The sequence below is a fragment of the Aegilops tauschii genome, chromosome 2, assembly GCF_002575655.3.
Source record: "Aegilops tauschii subsp. strangulata cultivar AL8/78 chromosome 2, Aet v6.0, whole genome shotgun sequence".
Lineage (NCBI taxonomy): Eukaryota > Viridiplantae > Streptophyta > Magnoliopsida > Poales > Poaceae > Aegilops > Aegilops tauschii.
This window is the reverse complement of record NC_053036.3, coordinates 22,449,501-22,465,543: the sequence shown is the minus strand read 5'-3', so window position 1 is coordinate 22,465,543 and position 16,043 is coordinate 22,449,501. Positions and strand designations below refer to the sequence as shown.

The following is a 16,043-nucleotide window of genomic DNA, read 5'->3' as shown; positions in this document are numbered from 1 at the left end:
ATCAGGAATAGAGAATAAGAATCAAACCTAAGGAAGGTCGAAGTAATCGAGATGAATGTTTTTACAGTACATCATACTACCGAAAATAGTGGGTAGTATATAACTGACCCAATGGTCAGTATTAATCTCAGATTTTTTTTGTTGTAGGACATTTTAGTAATTGACTGTTAGGGAATTAATTACACATTAAGAACATAATGTAATTAATCACAATTCCATCCATCTCATCCCAATTCGTCTATCATTCCTCATTGTACGCAGTGGCCCCAGCCGCCCGGCGGCCATGTCCTCGGCCGTACAGGGCCGGCCGCGCATGGCCTTGGGTCGCCGCCGCCCGAAGCTAGATCTCTAGACAATGCAGCGGCTCCCTGCCCTCTAGCTAGCCGCCGGACCCAAGTCAGCGGCAGTGGCATTCACATAAGTAATCAACACGAACTAAAATCCTGAAGCTTTGTCCAGTCCAAGTCTGTCCAGATGAAACTAATTTTGTACTTGTGGGTCTTTTTTTTGAAACAGAGGCAAAAGCTTTGCCTCATCTATTAAATAAGAGAGAATAGAGTTTGTTACAAGTCACTCAATACACGGCATGAGATCACTCTCGCAAAATAATGGACCCTAATTTTTTGGCACCGGAGATGACCCAAAGGTTGGCCTTGGTCTCTATAGAGGCAAGCAATATAGTTGGAGGAGCGCTCCTGTGCTTGAAGACCCTTGCGTTTCGCTTGTTCCAGAAAGTCCATGAAACAAGCATGGCGAGGGACGCCTTGGCTTGCCGGTTTGGCGTGGCGGTGTCGCAGGTACTTGCCCACCAAGCCTCAACCGAGTCGAACAGGGGCCAACCGTTGGTGTCAAGACCGAGAATGTGGAATTTGTCAATGATCAAAGACCAGAGCCTCCACACAACCGTCGGTGTCGCAGGTCCCACTAGCCGTATGCTTCCACACAATGTCATCCTCGGTGAGATCATCGAGTTGGAACTCATGCAAAAGCGCCCATAGAGTGATGAATTGCGTGATGTGCTCCGCGGAGATGTGGGTGGGCGGTTTGATCTTGAGGATCCATGCATTGTGTGAGAGGGCCTCCTGAACCTTCCAATTTCTCTTTGACGCTTTGTGAATGAGCGGGGCAATGTCTTATGGCTTGTGCCCATGAAGCCACGGTGAGTCCCAAAAAGGGGTCTTCGCACCGTTGCCAATGGTGATAGTAGTGGAAGCATAGAAAAAATTTAGTCCTCCTCATCGCATGGGTTTCCCATCCCCACCCACATCTTGGTGGACTCCTTCCATTCATACCACGGCCATCGCAACCGGAGGGCATGTGTAAACTTGTTGGTGTTGAGAACCCCGAGTCCCCCATACTGAAGTGGCCGGCAAACAATCTCCCAATTCACCTTGCATTTTGCTCCCCTTGTCTTGTCCGAACCAGACCAATGGAAAGCTCTCTCAAGTTTGTTGACTTTGAGCAGGATGGTTGGCGGAATAACTAGCGGTGTGGCGGGGTAGACCACTTGGGAGGTGATCACGGACTTGACAAGAGTCGTTCGTCCGATGGTGGTGATGTTTTTGCCCTCATAAGTTGTTAGCTTGTTTGCGGCCTTGTCCACTAGAAACTGAAGATCCAACAACTTTAGTTGCCAAACTGAGAGAGGGAGCCCCAAGTATCATAGAGGGAAGGAAGTCCTAGCAGTCGGCAACCTCTGGGTCAGACGTCCCAAATCGAGGTGGTTGCATCGGATGGGCTCAAAAGAGCTCTTGTTGAAGTTAGTGCACAGTCCCATGACCTCACCGAAGCCCCTCAAAATGTTTGCAAGGTTGTCGACATCCCTTTTGATCGAAGCCAAAAAGACGGCCGCATCGTCCGCATAGAGGGAGGTCCTCATCATGGCTCCCCTACCCCTGATTTTATGGAGGAGCCCCTTTCTCGTAGCCACCTCGAGAATTCTTTGGAGTGGGTCAATGGTGATGACGAAAAGCAGCGGGGATACGGGGTCCCCTTGCCGAAGGCCCTTTCCATGCTTAATTGGGTCGCCGGCAATACCATTGAGGATGATCCTCGAGGAGGAGGAGCTAAGAAGGGCTGCGATCCAGTCCCTAAACTTGCTTGGGAATCCTCGCCGTTGGAGAAGATCGAGCAAGTACTCCCACTTCACGGTGTCGAAGGCCTTGCGGATGTCAAGCTTGAAGAGAAGTGAAGGGTTCTTGCTCTTGTGCAGGCGCCGAGTGAGGTTACAGACATACTCGTGGGTCTAGTAGACTCTCATCTTGCGGGCTTTGAAGGTGGTTGACGTCGCCTCGGCGTTGAGCTTCATCTGTAGGGCGTCCACTGACTCGGACTCGGTGAAGTACATGTACGTCCAGAGGAGGTAGATGCCGTCGTAATAGGTGAAGGGCAGACCGACACAGATCCTGCTGCTCCTCTTCCTGATGCTGTATGTTGGCGCCGAGCCCTAACTTGCTCTTTGCGCCGGTGCCCAGCTCCCTCTCGCTTCATCTCTCTCGCATGAACGAAGGTAGAAGAAAGAGAAGACACGGGACACGGTGGTGGTTTTCTGGCACACAAACGCCAGTGTTGCACATACGGCCTATTCCGGCGCACGAACGCCATGGCTCGACAACAAACCGACGCAATACATCAATACAAGGGCGCGGGGGGGGGGGGGGGGGGGGTTTATATAGGCTGGCTCACACAGGCTACGCCTCGCGCTCGCCCCCACTCCGCCTGCGCGTGCACGCAATCCGCGCACGGCCACACCCACGTCGCGCCCCATTCGCGCATGACGCGAGCTGGCCACCGATGGATCCTGCATGCACGCACGTTACACACAACTAATTGACCCACTAATCTCTCCACTCGGAGCTGCACACACACACACGCACAGCCTAACCAACTGACTGGAGACTAACTCTAAGTCATGATTATTCTAACACTGTAGACTAGCGGGATGACCCCTCTATTGACGACCTCCACATACATGGCACATCGGAAAACAAGCAGCTGCAAACACAGAGGAACACCACCTCGGCGACGGGGCATGCGGCCGGAGCGACGGGTCGCCTTTCGTCTTCCTCGGTGAGCCGCTTCACGTCCCGTAGGTTTGAGGGGAAGACCGAACGGCCGGGCCATCCGCTGAGGAGGACTGCCGGCTAGGACAGCCGCTGTCGATGGCGAGCGTTCGGCGTCACCAATTTTTTTTTCAAAAGACTCCGGCGTCACCAAATGAACAGCCGAGCCTTGCGGATTCGATGAACATTGGTATACCAAAAATGTCCCTGACCACAAAATATACTACCAAAAATCTGCTGTAGTATTGCCTCATCTGGGCCGTTCAAGCACAAAAATAAATGGCCCATATTCACCTGATGTACTGTAAAAGGTCTCATCGAGATTTATGGACCAGAAGCAGATGGGGTAGCATTCGTGTAGACAGCGCGCCCTTCTAAACGGTGCCTCGAGAACCAACTGTACATACCAAAGGGATATTGGAAAGGACATGCTAGGATGGTGAACAGGAGGTGCAACGTCTTTGCTGGCAAGGAGGAGCCGCAACCATCTCGAGAGATTGCACTTTGGAATGATAGAAGTACTGTGCTCATGTAGTTATGTTCTCATGCCACTTGATTTGCACTATCATGCTAATCTCACCCTTCACCAAAATTCATGGCAACATGATAGACTAGCTAGCAGTGACGAACTATGAATCTTCGGCTCAATCGGTCTTCTCACATGGTATCGGCATGTTCTATTGTATCATATAAAATATTTTTGAATCAAAAGTAAGAGGATGTGATTTATAAGGGTGTTATATTACTTGGTATGTACTTCTCTACATGCATCAACACAAATATTCTACATCTTGCCGACTTAATACATAATTTAGATAATTGGGAATAGTAGAATATTTAATAGCATGCTTGCTATTCATTTATCATATGCCATGTTATCGATATGCAGTTGTGATTTCCTCTTAATTTTTTTTCATCCTATCAACTTAAAAAAAAAGGAAGCAAGCCATTTTATTATTTTTAGGAATTTATTACAAGATTGTGGTACTTATTATGATGTTGACATAGAACAATCTTTGGAGTACAGCAATAGAGATATATCATGATCCAAACTTTTCTACACTGAGGCGTGGTGCCTGAAACTTTTAATCTTCCTATTTGTAGTATTCCCAAAATCCAATGTAAGTTCGTATCTAATTATCATACGAATATACGCGATACACAGTTGTATGTAGGCAAGCACCAAAGACCTCATTATAATTGCATCCATTGAATCACCTCCATCTTGGTAATTGACAAACAAAAAGAACTATATTCTTCCATCTGTTGTAGTACATGAGTTGTAATAGTTTTTTCTTTGAGCATATAATACACACTTTTGACTACAACTTTTCCAAGATTCATATGTTCTAAAGTATATACATATAATAAAATCCAACTAAATATTCTAATTTTTTAGAATGCAAGACTACACGAGACACAATAATAATATAAAATATCCATAATGTTTAATCTCTTCCAAGAAACTACTAGAATTAAACTCTACACCAAAAAATTAATTGGTAGATTTGGGAAATTCCAATAAAATATCCGTGTATGAAAGGATATATTTGCATTAATGCTTATTTTTAGGATCCAATTTATTCTTACTAATAGTTATGTAATAAAAATAATAAATGATAAGAAAAATATTCGAATGGATTCTAGATCTTTTGTAATAAGAAATTCTATAAGAAGTTCAATGATAAAATATGACAAGTGGTTAAAGGACATTGCCCCCACAACGAGCGGGCCACTTTCCTAGTTCAATTAATGGAAGTTTACATATAGCACCGAAACTGTGAATAACTAGCACGACCGAATGCATGGATTGGCGACTAGTACATAATTACTGTATACTAGTTGTGAAATATTTATTAAATTTAAGTGGTATAATAGAATAAAAACCATCAAGCCTCTGACATGCATGTTTACATGCCAAGCTGATATGTCTACAAAAATAAAATATTTGCATATGTCCAGCGAAATATTTGCATATGTGCAGAGAAGTAGTTATGTCTGAAGTGTTCTCTTGTCATATGCCGAAGCTCCCGCTGTGGTTGGCATGTCGACGTGCATTCCTTTTCGGCAAAAGGCAAAAGCGCTGCCATGCATTCCTTAACTGGTTTGAGAGGAATGATGCACCCCTTTTCTGATCGTGTTGCGTCTGTTTGAGTGAACAACGTAATTTATCCCAAGAATATTCTCTGCCCCACTTTATGAAAGAGCAGTGCATTAGCTTTTGTGGGGCTATTTTGGAAGCCCACCAAACATGAGCCGCTTACATATTCATGACTGCCCAATAGCACAAAATGAATAATTTCTTTTCGGGTATGCCTCGTGCTACCCACAGCAACCGAATCATCATCAATTCTAAACAAGATTTCTCACTTGTTGGGGACTTGGAGTACAAGAGAGATTATGATGTAAGCCAAAGTTACTAAACTCAAACTTTCTATCTGCATGCCCCACATACAGTTCCATGCATGCACCTCTATAAATAGGATGCACAAGTCAAGCTCTTAACACACAACAACAACAGGAGCTGCATCCTCACTTAGCAGTGCTCTACTACATCACAACTACTTGACCTTTTGCAGCTTACGCTCAGTAAACAGTTGCATTGTCAACAATGCAAGGGCTCACAGCATCTTCCCAGCTGTCACTGGCCGTCGTGTTCGCGGTGTTTCTGCTGGGCTCGGCGGACGCCGCCCACGGCCTGACGAGGGTCGTCTCCAGCAGCTCTGACGAGCCCTGCAACGAGATGACGCTCTATTACCACGACATCCTCTACAACGGCGTCAACAACACGCGGAACGCGACGTCGGCCGCAGCCACCAAGCCCACGGCGCTGAGCACAACCCACTGGAAGAATGGCACCTACTTCGGCACTCTCGTGGTGTTCAACGACCCCATGACAGTGGGGAAGGCGCTACCCGTGGCGGGGGAGGAGCCCGCGGCGCGCGCCCAGGGCTTCTACTTCTACGACAAGCAGGAGTCTTACACCTCGTGGTTTGGCTTCTCCATTGTCTTCAACTCCACGGCGCACAAGGGCACCATGAACCTCGTCGGCGCGGACCTCATGGACGACAAGACGCGGGACCTCTCCGTCGTCGGCGGCACCGGCGACTTCTTCATGGCGCGCGGCATCGCCACGCTCCGTCTCGATGCCTCCGAGGGAACCGTCTACTTCCGTCTGCAGATGGACATCAAGCTCTACGAGTGCTATGTTTGACGAATTAGGGTGACACATCCATTGACGGTGTGTGTCAATAAGGATGCTGTTGTTTTCTATGCTCTTCGATTTATCTTCGTGTGTGAGGGCCGGTTTGTGTGTCATTGTCGCATACGTTGATAAGTATGCGAAATGCACTGTATTTTTATTCGTCTTTACTGTTTACTGTGTAAGTGTTAGTTTAGGGGAGGTATCTCTTCTACATATTGTCTAAAAGAAGATTTCTAAGTGTTGGTGTTATTTCAATCCACAGTATCAGCCTTTTATTTTTTTCCGGAATGCAAGGAAAAACCCTACAAATGCCATCTTACTGTTGAGGAAGTACAATAAACTTGAAGATTTTGTTAGTATATTAACTAGCACAGCCGCCTGCACAGTCTATGAACATCACCATCAGCAATGTAGAACAATAGGTGCATATCCGTCATAGCTACGTAAATATTCACTATGAAAGAATCATATGGCCATAAAGGTGTGAACTGTAGCATATGAACGTGAATAGTGCTTAAATAATATTTTGTATAGCTTTGAGCCAAGTTTTCCCTAACATGATAAGAAAAAAAAAGCAAATAAAAAACCCACAAGGTTGAAATTCACAAGAAGCAAATGGTCCCCTAAACAGTTACCGGAACAGATAATTCTACCGAGAAATTAGTTTCTTTGTCTTCCAAACGTAGGGTATATCATATATTGTCGGGTAGACATTATAGGTTGTATCTATCTATAATCAAACCATCAGGGTGAAAGGCAATTTTGCTTCCCACATAGCGAGCACGTAGAACTGCACACACCAGTCAGTTGCTCTTATACCATGTAGAACTGCACACACCAATCAATTCGTGCAAAAGCATGCTGATGAGGAAAGGTGGGCTATGCATTTATGCGTCAACATACCACATCAGGAATAGAGAAAAAGAATCAAACCTAAGGGAGTTCAAAGTAATCAAGATTTATGGACCAGAAGCAAATGGGGTAGCATTCGTGTAGACAGTGCACCGTTCTAAACGATGGCTCGAGAACCAACTGTACATACGAAGGGATATTGGAAAGGACATGCTAGTATCGTGACCAGGAGCTGCTACATCTTCGCCGGCAAGGAGGAGCTGCGTCCATCTCGGGACATTGCACCTTTGGAATGATAGAAGTACTGTGCTCAAGTAGTTATGTTCTCATGCCACGTGATTTCCACTATCATGCTAATCTCATCCTTCACCAAAATTCATGGCAACATGATAGACTAGCTAGCAGCGACGAACTATAAATCTACGCCCCCATTGGTATTCTCACACGGTATTGGCATGTTCTATTGTATCATATTTTTTAATCAAAAGTAAGAGGATGTGATTTATAAGTGTGTTCTATTACCTGGCATGTACTTCTCTACATGCATCAACAAAAATATTCTCCATCTTGCCAACTTAATACGAAATTTAGATAATTGGGAATAGAAGAAGATACAATAGCCTGCTTGCTTCTTATTTATGTTGAGAATTTCTCAAAGGTGCTGGCCAACTTGGAATTCTTTTATCATATGCCATGTTATAAATATACAGTTGTGATTTCCTCTTATATTTTTTCATCCTATCAACTTAAAGAAAAAAGGAAACAAAAAACAAGACATTTTGTTATTTTTAAGTTTTTGTTACAAGGCTGCGGCACTTATCATGATGTTAACATAGATGAATCTTTAGAGTACAACAATAGAGATATATCATGATCCAAACTTTTCTATACTGAGGCATGGTGACTGAAACTTTTAATCTTCCTCTTTGTAGTATTCCCGCAATCGAATGTACTTACGTTCACATCTAATTATCATACAAATATACGCAATACAAAATTTTATGTAGCCAAGACCAAAGACCTCATTATAAGTGCATCCATTGAATCACCTCCATCATGGTAATTGACAAACAAAAAGAACTATATTCTTCCATTTGTTGTCGTACATGAGTTGTAATGGTTTTTTCTTTGAGAATGTAATACACACTCTTGACTACAACTTTTCCAAGATTCATATGTTCTAAAGTAAATACATATAATAGAATCCAACTAAATATTATAATTTTTTTTACAATGCAAGACTACACGACACTCAATAATATAAAATATCCATGATGTTTAATCTCTTTCATGGAACTAATAGAATTAAACTCCACAAAAAAAATTAATTGATAGATTTGGGAAATTTCACAAAAATATCAGTGTATGGATGGATATATCTGCGTTAATGCTTTCTAACACTTATGTAATAAGAAATTTTATAAGAAGTTCAATGATAAAATATGACAAGTGGTTAAAAGACATTGCCCGCACAACGAGGGGGGCACTTTCCTAGTTCAATTTAAGGAAGGTTACATATAGCAGTGAAACTGTGAATAACTAGCCTGGCCGAATGCACGGATTGACGACTAGTACATGTAATTATTGTGTAGTTATGAAATAATTATTAAATTTAAGTGGTATAATAGAATGAAAATCATCAAGCCTCTGACATGCATGTTTACATGCTAAGCTGACCTGTATACAAAAATAAAATATTTACATATGTCCAGAGAAATAGGTCACTAGTTATATAGATAGTCTGTCTGAAGTGTTCTTTGCCCCTTGCCATATGCCGAAGCTCCCGCCGTGGTTGGCATGTCGACGTGCTAGAGAAAAAGGCAAAAGCGATGCCATGCATTGCCTTAACTGGTTGGAGAGGAACGAAAAGAATTGATATAGTACCACAACGATGCACCCCTTTTCTGATCGTTGCGTCTGTTTGAGTGAACCAAGTAATTTATCCCAAGAATATTCTCTGCCCCACGTTATGAAACAGCAGTGCATTAGCTTTTGTGGGGCTATTTTGGAAGCCTACCTTACATTCTGCTTACACATTCATGACTGCCCAATAGCACAAAATGAATACTTGCTTTTGGGGTATGTTCCGTAGTACTTCTGTAGGAGCTACCCACCGCAACCGAATCATCAATTCTAAACAAGATTGCTCACTTGTTGCCTTGTTGGGGACTTGGAGTACAAGAGAGATTATGATGTAACCTAAATTAAGTTACTAAACTCATACTCCCTCCGTCCGGAAATACTTGTCTTACAAATGGTTGTATCTAGACTTGTTTTAGTTATAGATACATTCATTTTATCCATTTTAAGGACACGTATTTCCGGACGGAGGGGATACTTTCGACCTGCATGCAAGCCCCACAATTCCATGCATGCACCTCTATAAATAGCATGCACAAGTCAAGCTCTTAACACACAACAACAAGAGCTAGCTGCATCCTCACTTAACCGTGCTCTACTACATCACAGCTAGTCCATCGATCTTTCGCAGCTTACGCTCAGTAAACAGTTGCATTGTCAACAATGCAAGTCCTCACAGCATCTTCCAAGCTGTCACTGGCCGTTGTGGTCGCGGTGTTTCTCCTGGGCTCGTGGGCGGCCGCCGCCCACGGCCTGAGGAGGGTTGTCTCCAGCAGCTCCGACGAGCCGTGCAACGAGATGACGCTCTCCTAGCACGACATCCTCTACAACGGCGTCAACAACACGCAGAACGCGACGTCGGCGGTGGCCACCAAGCCCACGGCGCTGAGCATGACCCACTGGAAGAATGGCACCTACTTCGGCACGCTCGTGGTGTTCGACGACCCCATGACGGTGGGGAAGGTGCTACCCGTGGCGGGGGTGGAGCCCGCGGAGCGCGCCCAGGGTTTCTACTTCTACGACAAACTGGAGTCATATACCTCCTGGTTTGGCTTCTCCATCGTCTTCAACTCCACGGCACACAAGGGCACCCTCAACCTCGTCGGCGCGGACCTCATGGATGACAAGACGCAGGACCTCTCCGTCGTCGGCGGCACCGGCGACTTCTTCATGGCGCGCGGCATCGCCACGCTCTGCCTCGATGCCTCCAAGGGAACCGTCTATTTCCGTCTACAGATGGACATCAAGCTCTATGAGTGCTACGTCTGAGGATTTATATTAGGGTGGCACATCTATTTGCTGTGCTGGTGTGTGTCAATAAGGATGCTGCTCTGCTTGTCTATGCTTTTCGATTTATCTTGTTGTGTGAGGGCAGGTTTGTGTGTCATCGTCGCATACGTTGATATGTATGCGAAATGAACTGCATTTTTTCGTCTTTACTGTTTATTTTGTAAGTGTTTACAAAATATATTATTTTGTAAGTGTTAGTTCCGGGGAGGTATCTCTTCTACATATTATCTAAAAGAAGATCCAATCTGTTGGTGGTAATTCAATCCACATTGTCCCATCCTATTTCGTTTCGGGAATGCGAGGAAATGCCCTCCAAAGGCCATCTAACTGCCGAGGAAATACAATAAACGAAACTACTGCACACACGATAGTTGTGATCAACAACATCAAGACGAGAGCTAATCCAACCGCTGGAGCTATTTTGCCTTGGACTTGGATGGTGGGATATGTCATATCGTGTGCATTTCGTCTGGATAGTGCCGTGCATGTAGCACTGCTCTACAATAAAATTGAAGATCTTGTTAGTCAACAAACTAGCACAGCCACCGGCCCAATTGCGTGGGCAACATGCTTAATGATTGTAATAATTTTTCTAAATAATTTTGAGAAATTGCATCGATATTAGATACAATGTTTGGTTGTTTATTCGTCTAAAAAAGTTACATATATTGATCATCAACATATTCTCTAGAACCAATATTGACCACGGTTTACTAATGATATATATTCAAATCCCAAGATAACGGCACTCGAAATTTTAAACTGAGACTATGCCGATGCTCGAGATAAAAAGAACTGGAGGAACTATTTGAGATCATACAGATCTTTGCAAAAACACATAATCTTATATTTTTTGAAAAAAAGTCTTATAGTCTAAAGGTTATAAATACTCCTTCATTCATAAGTGTGTCATGCCCATTTTGGTTGTTTCTCAAGATGCAATTAGGTAATGGTTAAACAAAACCAAAATGAGTAAGTGTCTACAATTCATTCAACATGCAAGACCCATATAGCGTGAGGACGATGATGTGAAAGGAGGATGATGGCCCCACGTGCAAGTTGGCGCTGTGGGTGCGGCGCAAGACCGACATGGCGTGAATGAACTAGCTCGCTAGAGTGCGCCCGCGCTCCACCCGCGCGTACCCGCGTGGGGCCAAGGAAATCTAACCGGTCGGCTCCACGCGTGAACTGGCTCAAACGGGCACAACCACGCCCCCACATGCGAGACGGCATTTGGGCACTAGGCACGCCACGCCTGTCGGAACCATACCAGCCTGGCGCGAGGCGAGGATGTCGACAAGTGGGTTCGGGCACGCCTTCGCGCGCGGGGTAACGTGCTATAGGGCGCCCATAGGTGTGCCCGACGCTGCCCAATGACGATGACCATGGGCGCGACCCCACGGTCCACTCGTCATGGATCGCGCAGTCGGGTTGCCAGGACACGTGATGTCCGTGCAGATCGGACAACGTGCAGAGCCCTCGAGAAGCCCCTATGGCATGCTAGCCGGAAACAAATGGCACAAAGGCTTTCTTTGCCCTCGAAGCACCTGGGGAGGCGGGTACGCCATCATCCTTTACAGGAGTAATATGTGAAATAGTGTTCTTGAAAGTTCCGTGAAAAATATTTTTTAATACAAATTTGTTAGATCTAAGTGATTGTTGTTTCGGGTCGGGGTGCATGGATGCTTTTTTACTGTCTCCGGGTATGCACTTTTGATCGATTTGATGTCACTCATCCTCAGTTGGCTCATAGTATATTGGTTGGAAATTATTTGTGAGAAAGGAATAGAGAGGGATTGGTGAAATCAACGTGTGTTGCTTGAGCCTCGTGGGCATATACATAGGATTACATGATCTTCTGGTAGTACAAGACAAGTCAGAATACTTCCTAGTATATCCTATGTTTTCAATCTAATCACGATACTCAACATCCCCCACAGTCACAACGGTACCGACGCAAACGGCGAGACTGAAAAAGAATCCGAAAGTAAGCCGACGGACCCCCCCCCCCCCACAGTCTTAACGGTTGATGCATCGCGCAAGTTGTGGGTCCAGCCAACTCATCAGAAGTCCGAAGTGATGAAGAGAGGTGGGCAACATATTTCAACACCCGTCACGTCTAGGCTTATTTAGTTCTTAGACGTGGGATTTATGTTGGTCGTAGAATCATTTTCTTTAATACTGCGTTGGCAAGGTCTTGAACTCAAGACCTCCTCGCTCTGATACCATATTGAATTCATGCCCCAGCCAGTTGATCCAAATCTGAACTGATGGAGAGAGACGGGCAATATATTTCAACACTCCCCCTCACGTCTAGACTATTTTGGTCCTTAGATGCGGGATTGATGTAGGCTGGAGAATCGTTTTATTTAATACTGCATTGGCAGGTTCTTAAATCAAGACCTCTTGGCTCTGATACTATATTGAATTCATGCTTCAGCCAATTCATCTAAAATCCTGAACTGATGAATAGAGACGGGCAATATATTTCAACACTCCCCCTCACGTCTAGGCTATTTTGGTCTTTAGATGCGGGATTGATGTATACTGGAGAATCGTTTTATTTAATACTGCGTTGACAGGTTCTTGAAGTCAAGACCTCTTAGCTCTGATATCATATTGAATTCATGCTTCAGCCAATTCATCCAAAAGTCCGAACTGATGGAGAGAGACGGACAATATTTTTTAACAATATTCAATCGTAATGATATGAGACTCACGTGCAAGACTTGCTTTCTTAATCTCAAAGAAATGTTGAAAGAGACATTTCTTAGGAATAAAAGAATATAATCTTGTTTACTGTCTATATTGTCGAGCACCACGATCCTGTTTTATTTACCTTCATCGTCGCACATATGCGTACACCTGCACTGCTAAAAAATTGTATGTGAAGCTATGTGTGGATTGATTCAATTTGTTGGATCTGGCATGTGAAATGATTAGGATCATCCGACGGATAACGACGCGTTCATCCATCGCCTCCATGGTTGTTGGATCTGATTTTAATCAGATGGCTAGGTGCAACGTATTACCTAGACTAGATTTTGAAACTGGGCCATTGTTGAAATTTCACTCACCGCAACAACTGGTGTGTTGTGGGATTTGGCTCTGGATCCCCAGGGGAGCAGTGGCCACCCGTGCACCTCCCGATCTCCCCGTTAAGGCGATGCCTCCTCGCACTGCTGACCACCGCCACCCGACGCTCGCCGCTGGCGTAGGCGCCGCCGCTTCTGACCTCCCCCATGATGAATGTCGGCCATCGCAGTGCGCACGAACTCACGTTCATTCGCCATCCTGCGGAAGAATCAGCGTCCACGTCCATCGTGAGGAGCTGCCTCCATCGTTGTCCCGCCGTCCCAAGGGAGTCGGCCTTTTTTGTCTGAAGTAGTCGCTGCTCGCTGCAGCGAATTTCGCAACAAGGTCTCTTTTGCAAAAAAATGTAACAAGGCCTCTGTTACAAAACAAATTAAATTGCGACATGACCTCTGTTGCCAAAAAAAATTACAATAAGACCTCCGTTGCAAAAAAAACTATAAGAAGCCATCTGTTGCAAAAATAATTTGCAACTTGACCTATACTGCAAAATTTTCCGCAACATAACCCGTGTTGCAGAAATTTTCTGCAACACGACATGTGTTGAGTGGTAGAAGGTGACCCTCGACCGCTCGCTCAATCTGTCAGATCAGACGGCTCGCGATCCACCGGCCGACGCGTGGCAACACCCATCTAGTATTTGTTTAACGTGAATCAAAATCAGCTTGTAGGAACTTACATCTCTTCCTCTCTTCCACTTCTCTATTTTGAATTCCAGTACAACTCTCAATCCTTTGTGGGAAGGAAAACGTTTGTGGCTGGCGCGCCAGCTGAAAACTTAGTCGGTCGCATGTGGGCCGTCGATCGAGCAGTGTAGGTCACTTGCCATCTGCTGCCATGCATCCCCCGTACCACTTTTATTCAGCCTTATCCTCCCTCTCGACTGTCTCTGGTCCACTCATTTTCCTCCCTCCTCTCTCGCCAGTAGCCCCCTCTCTCCGCCATTGATCCACCAACACGCAGTAGCTCACTAGACATGGCGCCACACCACCCCCGTGTTTCCCTGTGTGCTGCAAAGGCCACCGTTGCCGGTAGGCAAGGTCTTCGACGCCAGGACTGCATGGTGTTGGGAATCGTAGCATAATTTTAAAATTTTCCTACGCTCACCAATTTGCATCTATGGAGTCTACTAGCAACGAGGGGAAGGGAGTGCATCTACATACCGTTGTAGATCGCGAGCGGAAGCGTTCCAATGAACGTGGATGACGGAGTCGTACTCGCCGTGATCCAAATCACCGATGACCGAGTGCCGAACGTACGGCACCTCCGCGTTCAACACACGTACGGTGCAGCGACGTCTCCTCCTTTCTTGATCCAGCAAGTGGGAAGGAGAGGTTGATGGAGATCCAACAGCACGACGGCGTGGTGGTGGATGTAGCGGCTCTTCGGCAGGGCTTCGCCGAGCTTCTGCGCGAGAGAGAGGTGTTGTAGGGGAGGAGGGAGGCGCCAAAGGCTGTGTGTTTGCTGCCCTCCCTCCCCCCCACTATTTATAGGACCCCTTGGGAGGGGGGAGCCGGCCAAAACCCATCTAGGGTTGGGGGGGGGGGCGGCGGCCAAGGGGGGGGAAGGGGTTGCCTTGCCCCCCAAGGCAAGGGGGAACTCCCCCCCCCTAGGGTTCCCAACCCTAGGCGCATGGGGGGAGGCCCAAGGAGGCGCCCCAGCCCACTAGGGGCTAGTTCCCTTCCACTTTCAGCCCACGGGGCCCTCCGGGACAGGTGGCCCCACCCGGTGGACCCCCGGGACCCTTCCGGTGGTCCCGGTACAATACCGATAACCCCCGAAACTTTCCCGGTGGCCAAAACTGGACTTCCTATATATAATTCTTCACCTCCGGACCATTCCGGAACCTCTCGTGACGTCCGGGATCTCATCCGGGACTCCGAACAACTTTCGGGTTTCCGCATACATATATCTCTACAACCCTAGCGTCACCGGACCTTAAGTGTGTAGACCCTACGGGTTCGGGAGACATGCAGACATGACCGAGACGCCTCTCCGGTCAATAACCAACAGCGGGATCTGGATACCCATGTTGGCTCCCACATGTTCCACGATGATATCATCGGGTGAACCACGGTGTCGAGGATTCAATCAATCCGTATGCAATTCCCTTTGTCAATCGGTATGTTACTTGCCCGAGATTCGATCGTCGGTATCCCAATACCTAGTTCAATCTCGTTACCGGCAAGTCTCTTTACTCGTACCGCAATGCATGATCCCGTGACTAACGCCTTAGTCACATTGAGCTCATTATGATGATGCATTACCGAGTGGGCCCAGAGATACCTCTCCGTTTACACGGAGTGACAAATCCCAGTCTCGATCCGTGCCAACCCAACAGACACTTTCGGAGATACCCGTAATGCACCTTTATAGTCACCCAGTTACGTTGTGACGTTTGGCACACCCAAAGCACTCCTACGGTATCCGGGAGTTGCACGACCTCATGGTCTAAGGAAAAGATACTTGACATTGGAAAAGCACTAGCAAACGAAACTACACGATCTTTTATGCTATGCTTAAGTTGGGTCTTGTCCATCACATCATTCTCCTAATGATGTGATCCCGTTATCAATGACATCCTATGTCCATAGTCAGGAAACCATGACTATCTGTTGATCAACGAGCTAGTCAACTAGAGGCTTACTAGGGACAGGTTGTGGTCTATGTATTCACACATG

General features: G+C 46.0%; 1 protein-coding gene and 1 pseudogene across 1 annotated transcript; both read left to right on the top strand.

Annotated features, from left to right (window-relative positions):
- Positions 1–5,590: 5,590 nt before the first annotated feature.
- LOC109737550 (dirigent protein 5) lies at positions 5,591–8,142 on the top strand. Its single transcript, XM_020296680.3, has one exon. The coding sequence runs from the start codon at positions 5,674–5,676 to the stop codon at positions 6,274–6,276; it is 603 nt and encodes a 200-aa protein (XP_020152269.1). The 5' UTR covers positions 5,591–5,673; the 3' UTR covers positions 6,277–8,142.
- Positions 8,143–9,642: 1,500 nt separating this feature from the next.
- Positions 9,643–10,248, top strand: LOC109737551 (dirigent protein 5-like; annotated as a pseudogene).
- Positions 10,249–16,043: the final 5,795 nt, after the last annotated feature.